The following is a 24,966-nucleotide window of genomic DNA, read 5'->3' on the forward strand; positions in this document are numbered from 1 at the left end:
TTTGAAGAAACCAAGGTGTTAGCAAAGACTTAGGTCAGTCTTTGTGGGTTTGCATTACACAGAACATATTAAAAGCATCTGTAGTCTTACCTTTTTATGGCTTTGTAGCAAATGATGACAACTACAAAGAGGAACACTAGTGTGGCACAGCATACTGCAATGATAATAACCAGGCCTGGCCACCAGGTCTCTTCAGTGGGGCAGAAGGTAGACTTGGGAGCTGTAAAGAGAGTGTGGAAAAATGCATGAATTCTCCCACATATGTAGTGTATAATCAGATACACTTTAGTCATCCATATAATAGCACTATGCCAGGTCAACCGATATATAAGAAGAGGTTATTTAATGTTTAGGACATTTATTTATTTATTTATTTTGCCTCAAGCAGTCTATCTCCCTGCTTAGTACTAGATATTTCTTGCCATGGTATCCAGATGGCCGAGTTCTCTGTTCCAGCGTTGTTCACAGGCTGGCACCCAGCACAGAGGAGAAAGGCTCAGCTCTGCTACCCGCAGGAAAACTCTCCCCCCTCCACAGTCGCCATCTCCTGCTGCATCAGCCTTAGTCTTAGAGAGACGTCATGCTGATAAGGGTAGGCTTTCAAACCTCATTAGGGGAGGTTTATCGGGGAGCAGCAGCAGTGCCTACCAATCAGTATCACAGCCGCTATCATTGTAACCTTGGAGCAAGGAGGGGGAATTTGTTTTAAAAGAACAGGAATTTTATTACATTTATTAATTGCTTTTAGAGGACTGTGGCTATCAAACTTCCTTCCAATTAAATTGTCCGATGTTTAAGAAATGTTAACCTTACGAAATGTTAACTCATGAAAGAATAAGTAATTGTTATTGCATTTTTCTTATTCAACTTAGGGCTAGAACTGTGCATTTAATACTACTCAAAACAAGCACTATTTTACATCAGAAGTAATACTGGTGGCATTTAGCTCAAATCTTTTCTTCCAGAGTTATATTCTTTTTCCCCATGCTTTAAGGGACACCTTTTTTGAAGGATGGTGAACAACAGACAACACCAAGAGCAGTACTGGTTATTGCAGAGGTGGAAGAGCCCCTTCCCCCAGTGTACACAGTCACGTAACCTCCATGAGAATTTGTGTCTTGCTAAAGGAAGTTTAATAACAAATCAGTTAATGGGAATAACTAAATCTGCATGTTCATAAAGCAGATAAGAGAATCAAATATAGCAAAAGGCACTTTTTAAGTCTAATTATATGATCAGATATATCCTATATTCTGTACTTCTTTTTGTACACATCACAAACAGCTGTACAAACTAAAATATGTCATCACACTTATTTATTGTGGGCTGACATCCTCTGTGCATCCTATGTTTAGGAATAAACATTGACATACTTTGCTAGGTAAATACTGAAGTACACAATTACTGTGCACTTCTTTCCACTGGTATGATTATAGAAGAACCGATAACATTAATCCTGAGAAATCTGCAGGAGCATCTTAGACTAGGTGAGAGCTCCTGGTGCAATAAAGAAGCAATCAAAATAATCAAGCCATCAGCTTGATAATTTATAGGCAGTTCACCATTTGGTGCATGAAGTGCTCACGTTTCTCAGGTGCATCAGCCTTCAGCACATGCTATCACTATGATCATACTTGCCTAGCAAATACTGACTTCAAATTACTATACATACATTGACTCTGAGGGTGTTTTTCTTTGTTTCTGTTTGTTTGCTCTTCTTTTGTGTGTGTGTTGTTCTGTTTTGTTTTGTTTTCCTCAATAGGAGAAAAGAAACAAAGCTGAGATTTCAAGTGATTTGTAGAACTAAGGGTTACTGGATCCTCTTCTGACAATGAGTTCACTTCAGCAACAGAATTTCTGCTTTCTTACCATGATGTCAGCTTTCAGTATAGATGGAAATATTTATTGTGTTGTGATATGAGCTGATATTTTCTGAATTATTTCAATATTGTTATTTTCTAACATAACAGAGGGGATTTCAAAGATGAGAAAATGTTTGTATGAAGGAGCATGCAGTCTTAGGGCCAACTCTACCCTCTTGATGTTGCCCTGAGAAACAAAAATCATTCCACTGAAATCAAACGAAACACATGCGTCAGCAGATGCCACATACAATTAGATACAATCATACAAAATGGGACTGGTAGGCTCATCTTCCTCCAGTGCAGGATCAACCAAACTAGTCACAGAGCAAACCAAGATGGTGAGACTGGACTGCTCTTCAGCACAACAAATGAGACTGACAAATGGCAGAGAAAGGGTCTAAAGCAACACTTCTCGTGTGCCTTTGTAGCATGTGCTCCTTCATGATTTATCACGGGATTTTTACATGGAGAATAGATACATTCGGAACAGAATAGTGTATATGACTCCTGACAGCCTACATGTAGTTACTGACGACAGGAAATAAGAGTTGCTGATGTAGAGGTAACCCCTAATTCACACAACTCCGTTCCCTTCCTCAGTGGTCCACACCAGGCACTCAGAAAGAAGCGCAAGAAATCACAGTGGAAGCAGTCAAAGCCTGTAGCTGGTGGTTTACACAGCGTTAAAAAATATCCTCTATTTCTAATGCTTACTCTTGCAACGCTAGGTAATCTTGTTTTCCTTAGACACATCCACTCTTCCCAATAAGCTTCTGGTTGTGTGCTAGTTTCTGCCTTCCTCAGTATGCATTCATACAGCCCTCATTACTGTGACATTTCTACATCTTCAATGCATTTCTCCTCACAATTACCCTCTGAGGAAGAACAGAGCTGCTTTAATCCTCTCATACTAATGGGAAGACAAAGCCTGGCCCATTTGGATGTCCCATATGCCAGGCGCAAGGCACAGGAGTGCTGCATGCCTATGAGCTGCAGCTGAGAAAGTCAGCTTGGAGCAAACTTTCCCAAAGCATCAGCAAGGTGCCCAGGAAAGTGCCATGTCCTCAGAAGGGCCCCCATTTGGCTGTCAGTGCTAGGGAGACATTGATGTCTCCACTCCTCTGGGCTGGAGTTTGAAGTCCTGACCTGCTCCCTGTGATGCCCACGTGCTGGGGTGGCTCTCCATCCTATGCCAGCATCCCAGCTCTGAAGTCATTGCCTGCAATATAGAAAAATCACCATGGGGCTACCAAGAGCTGAGGGCTGGCCAGTGTGGCCACAACATCTATACCCTCAGCCCCCACCACTGGCCTCACACAAGTGGCTTCAACTGCTCACAGCATGACCAGCTCCTGATTCCACTCATTCCCATTTGCTCTTCATTGGTCTCAAGATCTGCCAGCTGGACAAAGAAAGTGACTTTCACAGTGCAAAGCAACTCAAGGAAAACGTGCTTTTTCTCCTAAGCCCTGAAGCACTGGTCTGTATGTTGAACAAACTGTTGGGTGGGAAGTAGTAGGAAAGTGATGACATTTTAAAGAAGTTAAGCAGGGTGAGCTAAGTAATTGCAGTCTGTCATCCTGACAAAAATCCTGCCAAAATATTGAAGATCTCACTCAATAAAGTATTAAAGTAAGTAACTGATACTAAACAGCATAGAGACCAGATATTTTCTGAGGAGATTAATGGTTTGGTAAATACATATATTAGTGCTGGTGTGATAAACTTAGACTCTGGTATGACATTTGATGCAATTCTACATGATGTTGAAGCTATGAAACTGTAATGCTACATAGTAAGTTTAGCACAGATGAACTGACTTAAAAGCCAGGGGCCTGTTATGTCTCAAAGTCTACCTATACATGGAAAGTCACTACTGGGAGAATTTGTTTTTCAGCAGTGACTCCCTCCTTCCCCCCAGAATATGGGGCTAGATACTGGTAGAGTTTGTAAATGACTCAGGAATGTACTCAACTACAAGTGGAGACTGAGTATACTTAGTTTAGAAATAAGATAATTATTATCATTAAGGGTAATTATCCATTTCAATACTCTATCAAGTCTGGTGGAGTATTTCACTGAAGAAAATAGTTTAAGGTAGACTGTTTACTTTTCCTAAAAGAAATCTAAATTCAGCTGCAGACACTGACTCAAAAGAAGCATTAAGTCAAGAAAATGCTCTGCTTCTGGGAAGTACAGAAGAGCACAATGCCTTTTTTTTTTTTCCCTTGGCCTTAAAATTCATGAAGTACAAATTTTGGTTACGTTTACTTTTAGAGAGCAGTGCCTTCCCTTACTCCCAACAGCACCAAGCCTAAATAAACAACATATCAATACAATGGATTGAGACGCAGCTCAGACCTGTGGGTGGCTGGATCCAATTTCTTGAAAACTAACTCATGAAAAAGTACATTTAGAGTAAAGTAAGTTTAGAGTACATTCAAGGGTGCTTGTGGCGACATAAAACTCACACGCTTTCTTTGACTAAATTTGTTTTGGAGTCTCAGCATAAAGACACAGCTCCAATTCTAATGTTAGCAAGCATTTGTATACAAATGGGTCTAGCCAGAAACGTGCATGCCAGGAAAGATTAGCTCAGCAACAGAGGGTTTCCCTGAATGTCCAGGCACAAAAATAATAGTCACGTCACTGGAAAGAAAGTTTCCATAAGATTATAAAGAAATATCTACTTTCTCTTTAGCAAATCTCAGTGTGGATCACTCTCAGAATTGTCCTGAGTTGCTCAAAACAAAACAAAAACTAAACAGAACAACCAGTCAGTGATGAAGCTGTTTTTAGTCATGTCTTTTGGATCACCATTAAGTGCTTGTGTGTATGTTATACAAACAACATGTACTTGTACTGCCTGCAACAGAATATAGAGATGGGAGTTGGAATCCTTGAATACATCCTCAGGTTTTCTTCAGTGATCACAGCTGTGCTTCATAAAGCTTAGATTTTGGAGACTTAGCACTCCCATTATTTATTTTGTTGAGGATTACTATTTCCATTGCGATATTGCTTGTAAACTAATCGCTCTTTGCATGGGAATGACACTACACTAGAAATTAACAGCCCCGAGCCTGCCAGGAGGGAGTAAGGGCTACTTTCCAACACAGGGACCATGCTGGGTTGAGCACCAGCCCTCCACAGCACCAGAGGGGCAGAGGAAGGGAGGCAGCACCAGGGCACTGCTTATCCCTTCTGTCCTGGCCATCACTCACCAGTCAGCCCAGCAAAACAAAACAAAGAAAACAAAACAAAACAAAACAAAACAAAACAAAACACAGGCATGAGCCAGCAAATAGATAGGGGAGGCAGCGATCCATGCTCCCACGTAAAGTCCCAGGGGAAGCATCCTCTGGCCAGGGTCTGAGCGTGTCAGTCTGCCACAGGCTCGGTCCCAAGCAGCTGGTGAGTACATGCTGACATGATGTGGAGGGGTGACGGTGCCCCCTCACCTCCCTACAAGAACACTAACTTCATGCCTAAAAAAGGAAGAGCACTTTCAAGATAAATCAAAACCGGTTATTGTTTTTCCTCCCGCTTTTATTTCTGTTCTTGCAGAAAGGTCAAGAGTGCTGGTGTAATCATCTTTATGAGACATCTGCCCATTTTTAATATTGTATATTCACAACAGGCTAAACCCATCCATCTCTACGCCTGCAGCACTCCTCTTGCTATTGTAGGGCTGTCTGAATCAGCCACACAATTTTATTTTGCTTGCTTGGAAGCAAAGTTGGACTGTGTTTTGAAGGCAGGCTCATATTCCAAGGGTCTCAAGTGTTTTGTCAGTCTTGGCTGGAACCTGAAAGGAACTGGTGATACAGGCAATGCATTACTGCTGACCCATACATATGTCACGTATGTCTCTCAGGATGCTTCGTGTCTGGTTAAACATGGAGAGAGATGCTGGATTTGCAGCAGTCTGGGTCTCTTCACATTGAGGTGTCTTATTCAAACCCTGATGGAATGGAGGGATCCAATGCATCTCCTAATTAATGTGAAACACTTTGGGGCTGGCAGGAATCCCTACAGAGCCCTGCAGAGCAACAGTTACACACACACAAACACCGGGACTTGGGCACCGACTCCAAAAGCACTGTGTTGTGTAACAGATGAAAAACAAGGAGAGCCTCCATCACATGTGCACTTCTTTTTTGAGAAAGCTGATTGCAGTGCTGGGCCTGAGGTCTCCCACCTACTTTCTTGTAGCCCCTCCTTGCTCCCTCCAGGAATGTAAATGAATCCAAAGTGAGTGTACAATTGACAATTGACTTAATTGTACATGAAAATGAACCCTTGGACAGATTAAAAAAAGGGGAGAAAGAGCTAAGGTGATGTAAACTGGTGGAAGTCCACTGAGTCCCCAGACTGGTGCCAGCTGAGGACCTTCTCCCACCATCTCCCAGCATGTGATGCTGCCTGTAAGCACAGCTCCAAACTTTGCTGAAGGTGGGGAGCTCAGTCCCCTGATGGCTCTGGGCTCTTTGGGTGCAGATTTTGTTACCTAACCCCAGGCAATGTAGAGAGATCCATGAGTCAGCATCAGCTCAAGTGTCCCCTGCTTGTTTGTTGCATTTCATCACGTAGGAACAGTTACAGATGTGTTTGGATAGCCTGTGTGGTACAAACACACTGTGCACGCTGAGCTGCTAAGAGGGAGAGGTGGCCAGCATGGAAAAACAAATCTCTCACAAAGAGCCATCTAATGAAATGTGGGGTACTGTTAGACTTTGATACAAATATAGATCTTCAGCTGTTGGTTTTAAAAAGCATTTCAGGAACAGGAGTAGTATGTGTCCTCTTTGGGCCTTATCCAAAAAAATTAGTGGATTTGAGGGGGAAAATTGCCTGTGAGGATGGGTGAGATGAGGCTGACCAGGAGATGGGGGCCTTGGAGCCCCCTCCCCAAAGCAGAAAGCAGTAGGTATATATTTGTACCATGCAGTGGGTCCTCCACTGCTGTTTCTGCTCCCTCTGCCCAGCACTTGAGATTCCTGGCATGAGCTGAACATAAACACAAACATTCACGTTTGGGGCACCTCCACATGAGTCTAAAACAATTCATTTTGAAGATATAGGAGCTCTATAAGATATGAATGGATGCGCTTCGCTGTCTCCCTGGCAGGTCCCAAAATCACCTCATCAACCTCCCTTCACAGTCGTTGCCTGTGAACAACACCACCAGGCCACATTTGAGCAGCCGGAGGGGAGCTGCGGGAGCACATCAAACTGCAGGCCAAAGGCAGGGCTGGTATCAGCACAGGCCATGGAGGCTGGGCCCCCTCCCTGCCTGGGTATGGCCCTGGGGACAGCCTGCAGACAGCCATCACCTTCTCTGATCAGACTCCAGACCGCACAGCAGAAACATAACCTGGGTTTGGCCACATAGGCTGTGGGGCCACTCCTTTGCCCGGTGGTGAGCCATGGTCATAACCAAACCCATCTAGCTGGTGGCTGGAGAGCTTTGGCCAGACTGCACCCCTCCTGGTGCCCCAACGGCACCTATGCTCCCCTGGGAGAAAAGAAATGGCATAGAGGAGCAGACCACCTTGGAGGAACAAGATGGTTCCCCAATACGCAGTAGTACGCTTGCATGGCTTTTCAAATGTCCAGCATGGAGGTGTCTGGGCACAATGTTCAGGATATGACTCTGGCTCTGCTGCTGATTCTCCCTTGCTTCCCCCTGAGAAGCAGAAACAAAGCAAGCTCTGAAGAAGAGCTCCAAATGCTAAAGCTGTACTTACTGAGTGAATTAAATCCAGCAAATGCAATAAAATATAAGATTCTCAGAACACCACGACTTCTCAGGGCTTTTCCTGAGCTGAAGGACATGCTGTTGCTTGTTCAGAGAGTATGGGGGGGATGTGGTGGAGGATGGGCAGCACAGAAAGCCAGATCCATTAGCATCCATCATTAATTTGAGGGACTGGGCCAACACAGCAGGAATGTAAAGCAGGAACGGATCACAACTTCAATAACAGATGAAGTCAGTTTGGGACAAATTCATCTCCAGTAAATCCAAACATCATGGAAAGGATTTGGATTATGACAGTCCCCAAAGAGCACTGACCTAGAAAGCCACTCTGTTGGACCTGTTCCCTGAGATCCTGCCACAGAGAGCAAGCACCAGAGGAAGATGCTGCCCAGTGAGGAAAGTCCGAAGAACTCTCTTAGACCAGCAATATCCTATCCTACCATCTTCACCTCCAGAGTATGGCTGCAGCTGTACAAGATGTGAATAGACTGGCTTATATATAATAAGAACTGCCTAAATTTGCAGCAATTTTTTGGTACACATATACAGAGAAAAATGAACAAACAACAAAACCCAAATGTCAATTTCCGTTCTTTTTTTTTTTTTTTTTTTTTTTTTTTTTTTTTTTTATTTCTTTCCTTTTCCTTTTTTTTTGGTCTCTCCTCCCCTCTCCTCTTTCTTTTTCTTAGTCCTGTGCCTTTCCTGTTGCTTCTAAACTTAGGGCCATTTCCAGAAAGCCATGAACTACTCAGGTAAACAACTACTACCAAGCAATAGTGGTGTGCTCAGCAAAAAGCCTGTCCTGATTTACTGCCTCCCTTGAGTAGCTAGGTTAAATAACACTGGTGGATATCAGCTATTCCTGTAGCAGATGATACTTCTGTTTATCACATTATGTTGCAGACTACTTTATATCAGGCAGCTGCTCTGTGCATATGTTCCTACTACAGTTTTAAGGGGGTACTGCTATCACTGTGCAGTGGGATCTTCTGCTGTAATAAAAACATGTGTGGGATGATGCTGGAGAAATTCCCTCCCCCACAGCTTTTACACTGTAGATGCTGTTTTTCTATACTTTCAGTTAACTCCTTTCTTTACCTCTCTCCCCCTTTTGAAAAATAGTTTCCTTCTGAAACAAGAAACATGCTAATTTTTGTGCATGGTTTTGGAGGATGGAGCAAGAAGTGGAAAAAAGGGGCAGTTTTGCAGTTTTCTGGAGGTCATGAGTGACAGCAGTGCTGCTGTGCTACCTTAGAAGGTCTCATGAGCTGCTTTCCCCTGGCAGATTTTAGAGTCCTTTAGAAAATGAAACTTGTCATTAATACCAAAATAAAAATAATACGAGATGACAGTATGAGTCGCCCAGGCATAAGTGAAGCACATTGAAACAAAGCGGCTTGCCTGAAGTCATCTCAGCTTTGTGAAAAAACAAGGAAACAGAATGTCTTTTGACTCCTGAGCAGTCTTACATTCTGGCTCACTTTGCCTCCACCTTGGGGATCAGAGGGAAACACTGGCTTCAGTCATAACTACATGACTGGGGTGGAAGCAGCAAGCTCCCTGGCTGACTTCCCATACAGGTGCCAGATCTCTGCCCCATGCATGCCATGCCCAGCACCTTTGTGCAGCCGAGACCCATGGACAGAGCCAAGGTGGCATCCCATCGTGTTCCTAGGACGGGCTGGTACTAAGTTTGTAGGATAACATATTGGCTTCAGCATCGCTGCAGAGCAAGAACAGTATTTCAGTTCCAAGTCCTACATGCTTGTGGAAGAATGATGATGCAGACAGCAGAGCAAACAGAGGAGCATCAAAAAATTAGAAAAAGAAAGTCTGTGCTCCAAGCACTCAACTTGCTGAGGACCAGATCTGCCAGCTTTAATCCTATTAGGTTGTTGGTGGAGCTGATGAGACCCAGCAGAACTGAGGTACGACTCTAAATAGGAGCAAAACATGGTTTCAGCTGCCAAGGTCCTCTGGAGGACAGTGGGGTTAGTGAGCGCGGAGGGAGAGTCTGTTCTCTAAAGCATGATCTGGAGAAGCAGTAGCACTTAGAGGCCTTGTGGAAAAAAGGCTTTTAAGGAGATTACATCATAGCTAGTTTCTGTGTTAACACTCTGCTCTGGCATTTATCTTTACAACAGACACTCACGTCAGCCACTGCCCTCTGATCTTACTTTGTCACATGTTTTTCTAACCAACAGTCTCTGAAGAGATGCTGTTTCCCCCTCTCTGACTCTCCCTGAGCAAAAGAACAAAATTGTTTTTACCTTGATTAAATCACACACTATTGATTTCTGTCCCAAGCAAATCAGAATTGAAACCTGTGGCTTGCAAGGCAGTCTCCTCCTTGCAACAGTACAGTCCTTTTGGAAAGCCTGGTGGGCACTGTTGCATTTCCCTGCTGTCTGTGATCTGAACCAGCACCAGACTTCGCAGCATGGAGGGAGCTGACACCCCACATATCCCTAGTGTCTGAGAGCCATTGCTCAGGCACATGTTGCTGTGTCTGGTGGCCTGCTTTTCGAAATGCAGGAGGAGCCGATCAGATTAGTAGGTATCTGGTGGCTTCAAGAAACAGGTCACAAATGTCTGAAAATTTGCTGTTAAATAAGTATTCTGGAATTCATTTTAGAAGGTGACCTGATTTCCAGAGGTTCTGAGCACTGAGAGCCAGGACGCTTTAACATGAATACAGATATGCAAGCTTAAGTTTAACCTTATGAGTTTTATGATACAAGGGTCAACCTCTCTTTACTTAGGCAGCGTGTCACTCTGGGTAGAGGACAGAAATTCTTCTGAGGACATAGGTCCTCCAATTTTCCTCCAGAACAGGGACAGTTGTCCCAGCTTTCCAAACAGGTACAAGATATAAGGATAAAATGTGCAACATAAGGCTGCGTGTTAGCACCGTTGCTATTAATTTCCCAATTCTGTAATAAGGTAAATAATTTTTACCTTTAAATTGCACCTTTTCCCTTACAAGTACTTCAACTGTATTTTTCTAGTATTTCCCTGGCTTTCTCATCGACCATGTATTCAAGCAAGTACAGCAGCAAGGCAGCGGACTGGGGCAGGACAACAACAGCACAGCCCTGACCTGAGGACAGTGATCCTCAGTTCTTTTGAACAGTGGCACCACTGAGAGGCACAGACATGCGCCAGCGCAGTGCCATCCACTTCATTGCACAAACACACAGCCCAGCTCTCCAGCAGCAAGCAACGCATGCAGGGAGCACGGGTTGTTCTTCAGAAGGGAATATAAGTGCTGGGGATCAGCTGCTTGCCCCAGCAAACTGCAGGACCCCCTCACGTTACAGCAGTGAAAAGAGCATCCTGGAGGAAAGAGGCCTGAAAACACTGAAGTATCGTGCTGAGTCTGCCTTTGCTTTTTTGGTGCTCTAATACCTGATTAACAGATTTCCACATCAATACTCAACAACCACATACACGTGTGCATGTACATGCATCTCTGCAAGTATCTATACGTGCATCTCGTAACGAGGTTAAAAAAACAAAGGCAATTGTTTTTTGTGTTTGCAGTGGCAGGACCTCTGGCATGCCATGGAGAAACAAGTGTTGAGGAGCAAAGGTAAGAGTAAAAATCATCCTTGTCCTCCCTCATGACCTCCTGGCCAGCACCCACCTCAGCTCAGCAGCAAGCAACCATTGAGCAATAAGCACTGAGAAAGCATCATCCTCCCTAAAATAAGGTGGAGTGGGCCATGGCTTAGCACCCTTACTCGGTGTTAAGTGGTTTGGAGAGCCTACTGAGAAACTATCTGCACTTTTAGGTGCTTAAAAACCCCTTAAAAACTGGCTGTTGCTTTTACTGAGCTTCGGGCAGCCTTGGATGAAAGGCATGCCCCAGCAGCACTGTGAAGGCAGGTACAGCAGAGCCTTATCAGGTATGTCTGAGCCTTATCAGGTACCAGTGGTCTTTTCTGTCTGGGACAGAAATCAATAGTGTGTGATTTCATCAAGGTAAAAACAATTCTGTCCTCTTGCTGAGGGAGAATCAGATGGAGAGGGGGAAACAGCATCTCTCTGAGAAACTGTTGGTTAGAAAAAAGTGACAAAGTAAGATCAGGTGGCAGGTAGTGCCACCCCTATGGACACTTTAAGTACATGTAGTGATAGCCCTTACAGACTTTTAATTCCCATATCTGCTGATACACGTTTTTTTTTGTCAGGTGTTGGATGAAGCTGTAGCATCACTGACAGAATAAGAAATGAACATAGTGATGCCCTGGTACCTCAGGCTGCCTCCTTTCTCTTTACCAGGTGGTGATGGCATGGCCATAGGCTCTGCCTATTCCTCCTGGCAGGGCAAGCACCTTATTCTCTTCAGTGCATGGTAGGACAGGAACTTGCCGATCACTTCTGTAGCAATTATTGTTCATTTTTGAGCCTAACACTAACAATATTCAGTGCTTCACATCCACTAGTCTCAGATCCAAACTTTACAGAGCTTCTCTGTTTCAGACATGGTAGGGGTGAGTGGTTGGTGGGTTAATTGGCCCTCGTGGGATCCCACCAGCAGGTTAGTGGAGAGGGAGAAGCAGCACCCTGGACTCTCTTGTTGATGTTCCTACAGGGAGGGAAGGCACCTCTTTTGCAAGAGTCACAGTACATCACCATGAAGTCTTCTGAAAGCTTATCCATCTTTCAGCTCTTGCAGTCAACAGGCCTTCAAAGGAGGGATGAATTAGGCTGAAATCCAAACAGATGAAATATGATTTCGGACGTCTAAGCTCCTACATCGATGACCAGTCTTTTGCCAGAGAATGATTAATGAGATACCTCAGGGCTGGCAGATTCCATCCCACAGAAAGATGACAGATTTTCTCTTTATAATGTTCTATATACGGATCAAATTAAAGTCCAGATCTGCACAACTTCTTCAGGCTGAACGGTATTCACAAGAATGGTGCCATCAAAGACAATAAGGCTATGAAATGCAAGTAAAATTCAGTACTACTGCTATGATTAAGATATTATCTCTTAGATAGTGGCTTTTTAAAGAGCTCAGGAAACTCCAGACAATAGTGAAGACTGGACAAACCTCATAGCTTGGAGCTGAAACGTTCTCCAAATTAGTGCCTTCAGAGAAGCAAATAGAAAAACAGCTTCAGCCAACTGAAGACTGACTTTCCTAGCACAGATAATAGAAGACTTGGAAATACTTGGAATATTTTCTTCATCTGTTAGTAGCAGCAGTTTCTAAGTCACTGGTTTGTGTCTATCTCTGAAAAATTAATGGATTGTGAGTTGGGCATTCAGATGCTATATGGAGAGTGGTTGTAGTAGACATACACTTTAGATTGATAACTACAGATGGCTTTAAAGAGTTCGGTTTACAAAGAAAGACATTGCAAGTCACATGTCTGAGTTTTAGGGAACAGCTGGTTGACTATGTAGCAGATACTTCTGTTAGTGTACAGCATCTACCTAAGCATAACATATTACAAAGTTTATTCCTTATATCACTTCAGTGGCTCAGTTTTTGCTGGAAGGGCTTCAACTATCATTTAGAAAATGTCCCTGGGACCAGTTAGTAATTCCCACACTTAGTGCACTCAGGTTCCTTTTCCAAATTGTATTTGGGTTTCACTAAGAGAAATATAGCTAAAATTGATGATCTGGCTGAAGTGAAATGGAACTAAAATGTGAAATGTTTTCCAAACCAGAGGTATGTTTAATCCTAATAGTATAAAATTCCATTTATCAACTGATAGATTCTTTTGCAATGTTCATAAAATATAGAATAGTTAAAATGGCAATTATATCATGTTAACAGATCAAGTCATTTCACCATGCTAAAGGCCCAACAGAAAGTCCTCAATCACCACTTGGAGTACACTTGTAACTCTCTGAAAGCCAAAAGGTAAGGTACAACCTACCTCACAGTCACAAAAGCAAGCCACTTGGTTACTGGTCTTTTCTCTGCACTTTTCTCTGTCTTCACACAGAATTTTAGGCCTGCATGGTAGGCAAACACTTGCAGAGATGCTGTTGACCATCACTCCCTCCTGAAGCCTATAGCACTTGGCAGCCAGTGCTAAAGAATAAAGCTCTGTAAAGATGAAACAGCACCTGCAACTTGCTAAATCAAAATGAGGGTTAAAACAAACCCTCCTTTTGGTCCACTGAGAGTCATTTCCTTCAACAGTAGCTATGAAATAAGAGTATACCTTCCTTCCAGAGGGAAAGGAAAATGTCCAGTGATGATTCAATAGAATTTGCTCCACTGGCTCCCTCATAACATTCCAGTTTAACAGTATAACTTGCCAAGGGACAGACCTTTGTGTAAAATATTTTAAACTAATGAAGTGATGAAATATCAGCTCCATTTAAAAGACACTCTTCAAAGTTATAAAATGATTCATTATAATAACAATTAGGTATTCATTATTTGCTAGTATATATATGCGATTATAATGGGATATGATTTACTAGGGCAAATGTTTAACTCACATAATTATTAATGATAATTTTTGGCAGTGGTATCAGTTATTAAGCTACATTTTTATTACATTAATGGATATTATGTACTCACTTCAGGATAACATCCCAAAATGTTCAGACTGCTGCTTTCCTGATCTGCTATGATGACTTAAAATTTCCCCGTAAATTGCAATTATACAGGCAACACAATACCCTTTTACCACATTTTAACTAAGACAATGCCCAGAACCTTATGAGAACATATGATTCTGTGGGTGCTTTATCAAGGTCAGCTGCTTAACCTTTGTTGCTAGGACAGCTTGTGCCAATTAAGTTTGCTTCTGGCTTGTCAAGATGAGACACAACTCCAGTCTGCCATGGGCATGAGAACTTACAATTATTTGTAACTCAGCAGGCTCTGACTCATCAGTAACTTCACTGAAGATTTGTTATCTTCTCAATCAATGAAATGGTAGTCATGTACAAATGGACTGCCATCCACACAGGGAATTAATGTCTTCAGTTTTGCCAAGTCCTTTTTCTTAAAAGAAGAAAAATCAGGCTGTTGGCGTATACATCTCAAAGCAGAAAGGACAGCTCTACTGCAGAATGAGTTTAATATCTAATGCTTCTTGTTTCAAAATTAGACAATACTTTTAATCTATAGATAACAGAACTCCCAATGATTTCTGCACTGCAAAAGCCAGCCTGAGGCTTTTACTTTTAAATACTGGAAAGTGTATGAAGGAGTACATTTTCAAGAGAGTGGATTTTTCCATAACGTGAATTTATTACTGCATGAAAAATTGAAAACAAATCTGCAAGGTCTCAGAGCAGAGGGAATATTCATCACTTGCCTAAATAAAAATTAGCCTTGACAAAACATTTCAGAATTTATTGTGGTGAAAAACTCTGAACTGGGAATTTAGCAACAGAAGCTGGAATTGACAGTCTGATCTAACCACTATTTTACAAAGACAGACAGTTTACAACAGCACAATATGAGATGTTACGTACACAGTTTATAGCAAAATCCTATGAGTAAAGTATTCGCATGAACCTTTCCCAGTCTTACCTGCTTTCTAATCACTAATCCAGCTCTTCAGATTAAATACAACATCCCAGATGCAAAACTAATCCAAACTTCATATTTGATTGCTGCTTAAGAAATCTTCTCACCCTGAACATTTTTCCCATTTTGACTTGGAGGTGAAGACCTCTAACTTTTATTCCTGCACTAGAAATAACTGTGCTAGATGAAAAAAAAATAATCGTGATATTGAGGTCTTTATGTCTTTGGTGTTTAATTCACCAGCACCTGGAGTGTGAGGCAGGAAATCTAAGCATTGTGTTTCTGATTTAGGTGGGTGAATTCTGCCTAAATCCCACCTTGGATGCTTAATGATTTGGTTCACTGTGCTAACAGGGAAGGTAGCATCTGTGACGTAAAGACAGCATGATAGGGACCTGGGCTCAACTCAGCATGTGCTCTCATATGTGTCTCCAGGCTGTATGGCTGGATTTCAATTTAGATTTGAAAGCCTCGAAATCATACTGTAAGTTCTTAGAATCACAAACCTTCAATAAACTGAAAGTGATCTGGGAGAAGACAAGAAATGGATTTTGGTTTTGCTTTGTAAAGTATAAACAACAGTCTCACACAGGAGTGTAATTCACAGTATAACAGCTGTGTTATCAAAACTGAAAGGGCTTCCCTGTTTCAGCATTCTGCTTGCATTTAAAAATCACTGTCTAGACCAATATGCTAAAACAATGTTCTCTCACAGCAGATGTCATTGCTATAAATTTCTTGATGTAGGAGTCTGTGTACCCCTCCACTTTGGGTGTTACTGTAGTTCTCTTCCAGTACTGCTCAGTTTTGCTAGTAGGTATTACATATGAAGCATGGAGGAAAACTTCTTCCCCATTATCATAGAAAAACACCCCCATGTGTTTGCTAACAATTTCTTTGGTCATCAATATTTGGGAGAAGCTAATCATAAACTCTTAAAATATGCCTACATATCTCAAAACTACTCAAACCCAGTCCTTCTGGCAGAAGTGGGGTGAGCAAGGGCTGGTTATGCCAGACAAGTTCTTAGGGTCAGAATTACAGTCACAGCACGTGTTTGGAAAGGTGCAAAGCACTCAAAAGACAAAAGACCTACACAAAAGAAGCTGGATACACAGGCCATACTGCAAGAGCTGTACCTGATGACCTGCAGCAAATTCTTTGGTGCTTCATGTTTTAAGGCATGTGATGGCCTCCAGAAGGATTTAAATGAAGTTTTGCAATCACAACCTCCCCTCACCTCCTGGAGGACAATCATAGATTGGCCAAGGCCAAGGGTCCTTTTGGTCTTGCGTAGGCAAGCGCCTCAATGTCTGTGCCCATGTAATACGACAGGTGATGTGCTGAGCACCAGGACCATGCTTAGCTCTCCTTCTTATACAGCCTTTTGGAGAGCATATTTATGTGAGGCTCAAACTCATTCTCTGGATCCACAGTGGGTTACGCCGCCCATTCTACTACTAGCATTTAGGTCACAGAAAAGCCTAAGGAAAAAATATTTCTTATTCTTTTATGTACCAGAACCATATGGTTTTCATTTCTGTAACAAGTTCCTGCTGTGAAAGGCCATGTTGCTAGTGGTCAGCAATCTGAATCTGCAAAATTTGGTTGCTTTAAAACCTCCTCAAAGTTTAAGAAGTTCCAGTCTGTTCCAGTACTTCAGGCTCCAACATATTACACACACTGAGACCATCTGTCTTTAAAGATCCAAATGTCCTTAGCTTTCCTATTTGCACTGAAGGGACCCTGCACACTCTGAAAAATTAAGCTATGCATTTGTGCTCATACAGTTGCCAAAAAGTTGCTCCCTGACTACAGCTGGTCATTTTTGTTTTGGCATTTTCAGACCAAATCATTAGTTAATTAGATGCATTATCTCCAAAGATTAAGATTTCACCTTGAAAAAACAAATTGTACCATTACAGCCTTGAGATTAGAGTCCTCTGCAATGATGTCATTCACTTTGGCTTTGCACTGTGACTTGATGGTGCTTTATCTCAACTGAAAGCTTAAGGCAAACTCACAGAATTCAGGAGCTATAAAGACCTAACTGTGTATGTATGTTTAAGTGTCCAATGAGTCAAAGGCTGGTTCACATACCCAGACTCATTTGTGCTAGTTCTGCTTGTAAGGATCTCAGATAAAAGCTTTTATTCACATTTCCTCCTCTAGGTTTCAACTGAAGCACTATTTGATTTGACAATTTCATCATCAGTGGAGGGATGGCAGTACCATGGACTCTTTACCCAATGCAGGAGATGGACAGAGAAGAGACAGCAAATGTTGCCAACTAGTGAGGGAAGTGTTTGTGCTGAACATCCTTTCCCTTCCTTGATTCATTTTGAATAAGTCACCTCTGAACTGTTTTTTCCTCAAACCTTAGGCAGGTTAAAACTGATACTGACTGCTGTATTTGTCTCTACTTGGATGTCTGCCTTCAATCCTTCCCTATTTTGAAAGCCTAGCTTCTACTTCCAGATGAATTCTTTTCTTCTTTGCCATGGCCCTGGAGAATACTGTGTGCTTACAAAGAATTTAAAGGTTGACAACTGCAATGTTTTAGATTTTGAAAGGTCAACATCATTTGAACTAGCTTAATCTCATGAGTCTGTGTAGCTGGGTTAGAAATGCTGCCTAAACAAGTACTCCATCCACCTTGCCTTACTTAGTCTTGGCTGAAATCCAGAGACACGGAGGAAAGTAGATGGGGGGGGGGAGGGGGGGGGGAGAAAGGAACAGTTAATTAATGGCCAGATTCTGAAAATCCCTAGCTCCTCCAGGTCATTAAAGCCATGTCTAGAGAACACGGTGAATTTCATTGAAAGATCATATGTTCTTTCCTGTTAGCATCTAAACTTAGTGGGCCTTAAGACCCTCACAGCCTCACGAGCTTTCCCTTCACTTTGTTATCCAGCAGTTTTCTAGGCGTGGGTTAAAGAGCAAGCTTCTGCTTGTATAAGGAGAGATACTGTGGAAATATAAACATGCCAGACAGCCTGGAGAAACTGTAATCGGCTCAACCACCATGTCTCCTGACAGCCGCCACCAGTTTACCAGTTTGCCACACAGTCCCCAGCATCCTAGCTACTTCTGACATGGCTGGGCCTCCTCAGCTTGAAGACCATCAGCAAGGCACACGTCTATACCAAAACAAACAGCAGTATCTGAGACATAAACAAACAGCACTTGGCATGAAGCTCAGGAAATTCAAAACTGAAATAATCATGGTGAAGATCCACATGTCCCAATTAATGGACTGAACTCTGGCCTAACAGTATTGAAAGAAGCAGCACCCACAGTAACCAGTGTGGTTGACCCAGCCTTCATTTAGATACCATAAAGCGGAAGGATTCACTATAGCAGACCAAGAGTCCTCTACTCAACGTGGATATGCTGCTGCAGGGTGTGGAGTAAAGTCCCACAATAGTTGCAGAGCAGGTGCAGTGAAGGCAAGAATAGGGTTTGGAAGAGATATTGGAAATGCCAATAGCCTGTGTGAAGGAGTTAGAAACATGGAAAAAGCAGGCCTCTGATTGTGGCTGAGGAGAACAAAAATAGCCTGTGTTTTCTTTCCTGGGACCTGCAGTCTGGGTGGTGGAGACATTCCCTGAATCCACCAGTCCGTAATTTAGTTATCCATGTTGGGAAATATATTGGCCAAATGATCTAATTTAATTTCCCGTACTTATATTGCTGAATGGATGATACATCTCCACAGGGTGCACTGAAGCACAACCCATACATTTCATACACACAAGTTGGTGTTTTTGTCACCTCTCATTTGTTTTGTCAGACTGCTAAGTTGTATGTGATTCTGTTTATTTTCTGTGGAGGGAATTAGCTTATTATCCATCAGAGTGAACACAGAATTTATGAGCAATTATATGCGAATTCTGGAATTCATAGTTTTATATAAATCTGTTAAATATTATCTGTAGGAAGCAGAGCTGAGGATTTGTCACTGGATGGACCAGCCTGAAGAGATACTAAATGCAATCTTATTGTTCCTGAAAGTCCTAAATTATTCTAAAAGAGGAGAGGTTTAGATTAGAGATGAGGAGGAAATTCTTCACTCAGAGGGTGGTGAGGCACTGGAACAGGTTGCCCAGACAGGTTGTGGATACCCCATCCCTGGAGGTGTTCAAGACCAGGTTGGATGAGGCCCTGAGCAATCTGATCTAGTGGGTGCTGTCCCTGCCTACTGCAGGGGGGTTTGAACTGGGTAATCTTTAAGGTCCCTTCCCACTAAAGCCGTTCGATGATTCTATGATTCTCAATCACAATAAAAACTTATCAGCAACTGATTCAGCTGCTCACATGCAGGTATCCAATGACACTCTATACATCCAAGTAGGGCTTGCAAAACATTGACGTGTGATTGATGGAGAATACACAAAGAGGGTCCTCCGCTTTTCTGTAGCAGCAACTGGAGACCAAAAAGCACATGTCAAAGAGTGCTTCATTTAACATGGCTTCATTTAACAGATAACTGAGCTGTCAATGTCTGTAGTAGCTGGATGGACAGGAGTTACATACGTACTGGCTTTCATCATTAGGTCCAAACCACAACATGTGGAGATCATCTATACCTCCAACAACTTTCAGTGCAATTGCACAAATAGCTGTTAAGGACTGTGCCTAGCAGGCTGCAGCATTTTGGGGCCGACAAAGCTCTGAAAGCAACGACAGCGTCTTCTCAAAGATGTAAAAGTAAAAAACTTGTGCCTCCTGGGCTGCTTCTTCTTTTTGCTGAGGTCTTTCCAACACTTTAATCACTGAAAAAGTGCAAAGTGCATACCTAGCATCAACCATTTAATTATAGCTTGTCTTGTCCCTTTACTGCCCTCTCCTCCGAATGCTGCTTAAAAGCAGTGTCCATAACATCAATATTTAACCACAAGGCTTGCTCATTCTCACAAGGATGGGGATTGCTGTACATGTGGGCTAAATCACAGTGCCTAGACAGATGATAATAATGAAAGCATCTTTCAAGATGAGGCATTTGATTGCTACTCTAAAGCTTACTCGTGAAAGGAATGTGTAATCTATTTTTTTATTGCATTTGAAATGAAATAGCTTGTTTAAATATTAGTCATCTGGATTTATACAGCTCATTTTTAGAACTGGGCTAGCACCTGGCAATCCAGCCTGAGTAAGCATCAGGCTATCCCAGTCACAGGCCCGTTTGATTTCTGTTTCCTCTTTTTGCAATGTGTGACAGACTTATTTTTTTCTGGTATGATTTCCTCCCACTTCACAGTAGACAAATCCATGCATGCAGAGCAGCTGCCTGGCAGCAGCCCAGAAAAAAGAAAGCAGAGTCCTCCCAGAACGGCTGAGCACCATGGCGAGGACCAGTGCTGGCACTGCTCTGCCACTTCGCAAACAGGTAAGAGTGGTTCCCCAAGGCAATGGGTAGCCCAAGTACAAGAAAGCAGAGTGGCAAACACTTTAGTTTCTGACTGTGAGACAAAGATCAAGGCAATTTCTACTATTAATACCCATAACATTTTCTTGAATATTGAAAGAGATTTCTCCTGCTACTAAAAACCTTCATCTTTGCTTTTAAAGCTGTCTTTGTACTTCCTTTTCCAAGTGTTTCAAATTACTGTTTTTTTTTTTTCTTTTTTTTTTTTTTTCCTGCCTCTGCCTTAAATTTCTGCAGCCTGGCACAGATACGAAGCATACTGCTGGCAGAAAACACTGCAAAATTCTGCCTGTCCTCTAGCAGGCTAAAAACTGTGCAGGAGCCTTCCTCATGTCTTCTGCAAATCTGGGGATGGAGCTGATAAAGACAAACATCCAAATGATGCTACCTAATGAATTCTTCTCCCATTTTACTTTACAACCCTGTTCCAGGGGAGTTTATCTAGCAGGGAGAAGAATTAATAAGCAGCCTTTTAGGGAGAGACAAATTTGCAATAATATAGTAGTGCTAAGGAAATTTGCTGTAATACCAAACAGCTGGGATCTAAAGGTACCTGCACAGGGTTCAGCCCGTGTCCCTGCAACCAGTTAGTACATGTAGTGCCAGCAAGGTCCATTGCACTGCCAAGGAACTCCTCTCTGGGGACTGCTGACACAACTATCTGTGCACGAGGCGACTCTCCACTCTCTGGAAAGGATTCATGTATCAGAGATCACAGAAGTACTGATTTGGAAGTAAATTGGAGACGAACTAACTCCAGTCTTCTGCTCAAAGAAGCCCTTGCCTGTCTGCCTTTTGAAGACCTTCAAAGATGGAGACCCCACACAGCCTCTTTGCCAATTCCACCTTTCCCTCCTGGGTTGGACTAGACAGAATGATGAAAATTTTGCCTGCTTGTAAATTAATTTGCCTCAGACCATGAGGACCTCCAAGGTGTGTACCTGGTGAAACAGTAGGTCATACAAATCAAGGGGAAGCACAGCACTTTGCGTAGGAGAGCATTTCTCGGGACTAGGACATTAGCAAACCAATTAAAGCCAGGGAATCATATATAACACAACAAAAGGAGGGAATTTCTCTGGCTTTCCTCCAAAAGACAAGTACTATTCATTGATCAGAAAACAGATCTCCATCTCCACTGAGAACATTTTTTCCTCCATTTGCCAAGTGGAAAATGACAAATGAGCTAGCTGTGCCCTCTCCCACATCCTTTCTCCTTCCATCTATCCAGGTATTCCCATCGCTTTGCACCCCTTCAGTGCACCACAGCCATACCAGTGGCTACTTACCCGGCACCACCAGCAACCTAGGGGGCGGCGGAGGTGGAGGGGGTGGTGGCAATGGTGGAGGTGGTCTGCACTGGCAAACTTCCTGGCAGCTCTCTGTCACTTTGTCTGCTACAGGCTTGGGGCATGACTTCTGGGGCTCGCCCTGAGTGATCTGTGAAGAAACAAGTCATTGCATGAACAGCAGAAAGAGTGAAAACTTATTTTCCATGAATGTGCTTCTTGGACTTGAGCTCCCGAGTGGCACCTCATCCCCTGGTGAGAACTGAGTTCCTGCCACCGCCTGCTTTTCACTGAGGCCACTACAAGGTCTCTTCCCCATGTGGTCTCAATTTTATTTTATTTTTTACTTAACATAGTATCTTCAAGACCTCTTTCCCTCTGTCAAATGCAGTTGAAATTGGACAGCTGGTTTCTGAGTTATTATGAGGTAGGGAGAAGGCGGGTAGTGGCAGACAATATGATTGCGTAAGCCTTCTTTCCTTAGGAAAGCCATCTAGCAGCATGCATTATTCACAGGGTCATTGCTGCAAGCCAAAGAGAGCTAATAAAAAATTACAAGACATTTAGGGTCAGGATTATGTTCATTTTCCTTATGGCAGAACTGAAAGCCAGATGAGATCTCTGTTTTGCTAGTCTCCCTCTGATGTTTGGAGAGCATTTCACAGAGTACTTCACTTCCCACTATGGTGAGAGGGAACCCACATTTTAGCCATCTATAGGCCACATCTATGGCATGGTGAAAATGGAAATGCCACAAACTGTGACTTGTAGCCTCCGTAACATGCAGTATTGGTTAGTTATAAAGCTGAAGAGGGGGCATTGCAAAGCCCAAGTGTAAATACTGTTGAACCCAAGTGGGTTAGCCCTGGACAACAATTTAGCCAGTATTCAATGTATTCAATATCTTGATCTCATCATGAAAAGCGGCACTTATTAACAGCATATTTTTCTTACTGGCAATAATATTTACATGACTGGGGACTTAAGGAATATTCAGTGACTGTAAAATTCCTGATCTAATGCTAAAAAATGAAGTGGAGTAAGTCCCTAATGAAAAGTAAATTTGGGGAACATTGCAGGAGCTCTGACTGGTGTTAATTTCAGAGGTATTTAAGCCAGCTTTTTTGAAAGGACTGAGACTCTAACAGAGTCTCAGGATACTCTTTTAAGGAGACAGAGCCTATAAGATGAAGCAGCACGTTATCTAACAAGAACTTTGAATGTAGGGTTAAGAGCCCGCCTGGGATGGACCCATGTCTCACTGAAGCGCAGGGAAGTGACACTAGTATTCAGCTGTTGCCTTGTACAGTTTGGTGTTGGGAGGGCTATTGTCCTAACAGTTTTAGGCTAACATCATATTCTTGAATTATCTATTTTCCATAGCACGTTGGTCGTTACACAGAGGATGTCTCATGCCTGCCCCTCCGACCTGCTTTAGGTAGGCCCCTTCTGCGTCCTCATCTATCCCCACAGCCACCCAGGGTTGCCTCCCTTCCCCTGCCAGCTCCAGGCATGCAGAGCCCATCTCCTCTCCCCTTCATCCCCTAGCCCCCAGCATGGTCAGCAAGCCTCTCCCATGGCCCACAGCTAGGTACCTCCTGACTGCAGGAGAGCTGCACGCAGTCTTTTCATGTATTTCTGGCCAACAAGAGAGATGTGGCTAATTAAAACAGCATCACAGCACAAAAGACATGTTCACATGCGTAGGAGGTTTCTAAATGCAGAAAGATGCATTACTCTGGCCTCGGGGAAATGGCGGTAGGGCTTTGTTGATTAAATATTATAGAGAGGGAATAAAAGAATAGAAAGAGCTACGCGCAACTGAGTTGGAAGGACGGCTTGGCACAGCACAAGGCAGAAGGCTCAGTTCTTTAAACAGCATGTCAAAATCTATTACCAAACATAGGGAAAAACAAATTCAGTGCAAGTGCCTTCCAACTTTCCCCTTCACCATCAGGTAACAGCAAGAGGATGGCTAAAGATCATCTCAGGCAGCTTCCAGGAACTTATACAAACTCTCTGAATGCTCTAATGAATCAAACTGACTGGGCTTTGTAATCCCTCATAGCTGGTAATAAATCTGTCTGCTAAGTAGGTATATTTATCTTTAAAGTAAGTGATCACAGGCAGCAAAATATCCTCTACACTGTTTCAGCTCTTCCAAGGCTGTTCGTGTGTCAGGCTGTGGCGTTACCAGCAGAGGAGCCCTGCTGGAAGAGCACCCAGGACTTCTCCTGGCTTGGACCCATGGGACAGCACCTGCAGTGCTCACAGAGCAAGTAGGGCAATATCTCTCCACTGGCCCCAGCAACTGATAAAGAAGCAAGTATTAACACCCAGCTCTAATTTTTGCTCCCTACCTGGTTCTCTGGTTGCTAAATGCTATGGCTCGCTGCAGTCTTGCAGGAGCCAGAAAAGTGGGAGAGACCAGACACGAGGAAGAATAACATTCAGCAGGCTTGGAGCCGACCTCATATGCAGACCAGAAACAGCTTTGTGTATATGAGTCTGAACACCGTGCTGGTATGGAAAAGCTATGCTGACTTATTGCTCTAACTTAATATCAACCAGAACCAAAAGGCTTGCTTGGTCTTTTTTTAGACTATTGACTGCTTTTAAATCCCTGGAGGCTCTTCTACCTTAGGCTGGTAATAGAGTGTCCTCAGAAACCAGTGAATATTTTTCTCAATTACTTTGCAGACAAGATTAACCCTACACATGTCCAGCTGCTCTCTGCTTCTGCATACTTTTCCTGAAAATAGAGTTGTTTGGTCTCCCCATACCTTAGTCTGATCGTTTACCAAAATTGTTTGTTTTCCTTCCCTTCTCACTCAGTAGAATGTCTGGTTGCTAGAAGATACTTCTGGGAACACAGATTTTACCTTGCCAGGGGTTTGTCTTAGAGGGTTAGTATGCAAGAACAAAGATATTGTAAACTGGCTGAAATCTGGCAAGAAAAGAAAAGACACAAATTGAGTTTGAGGGGGAGAGAAGTAGTGGAGGACTGTTTCAGGAAGATTAACTAACAGTAGAAAGATAGAATTAAGAAAAAGGAAAAGATATTTGGCTCATTTTCAAGAAAAAAAAAATAAATCCCACTGTTG

The 24,966-nt window shown here is 42.8% G+C and overlaps 1 protein-coding gene across 2 annotated transcripts in view; it reads right to left on the bottom strand.

Moving 5' to 3' along the window:
* The window catches only part of PRIMA1 (proline rich membrane anchor 1), a 53,061-nt gene that overhangs the window by 24,768 nt on the left and 3,327 nt on the right, over positions 1-24,966 (bottom strand). For both annotated transcript variants that reach the window (XR_014693390.1, XM_084520284.1), the window contains exons 2-3: positions 21,863-22,013; positions 91-220 (exon numbers count right to left, since the gene is read on the bottom strand). Coding sequence is in view for 1 of the 2 variants with exons in the window: in XM_084520284.1 (XP_084376410.1) it covers positions 91-220; positions 21,863-22,013 (281 nt within the window). In the remaining variant the exon portion in view is untranslated. The remainder of the gene's footprint in view (positions 1-90; positions 221-21,862; positions 22,014-24,966) is intronic.

Source organism: Aythya ferina (assembly GCF_964211825.1).
Source record: "Aythya ferina genome assembly, chromosome: 5".
Lineage (NCBI taxonomy): Eukaryota > Metazoa > Chordata > Aves > Anseriformes > Anatidae > Aythya > Aythya ferina.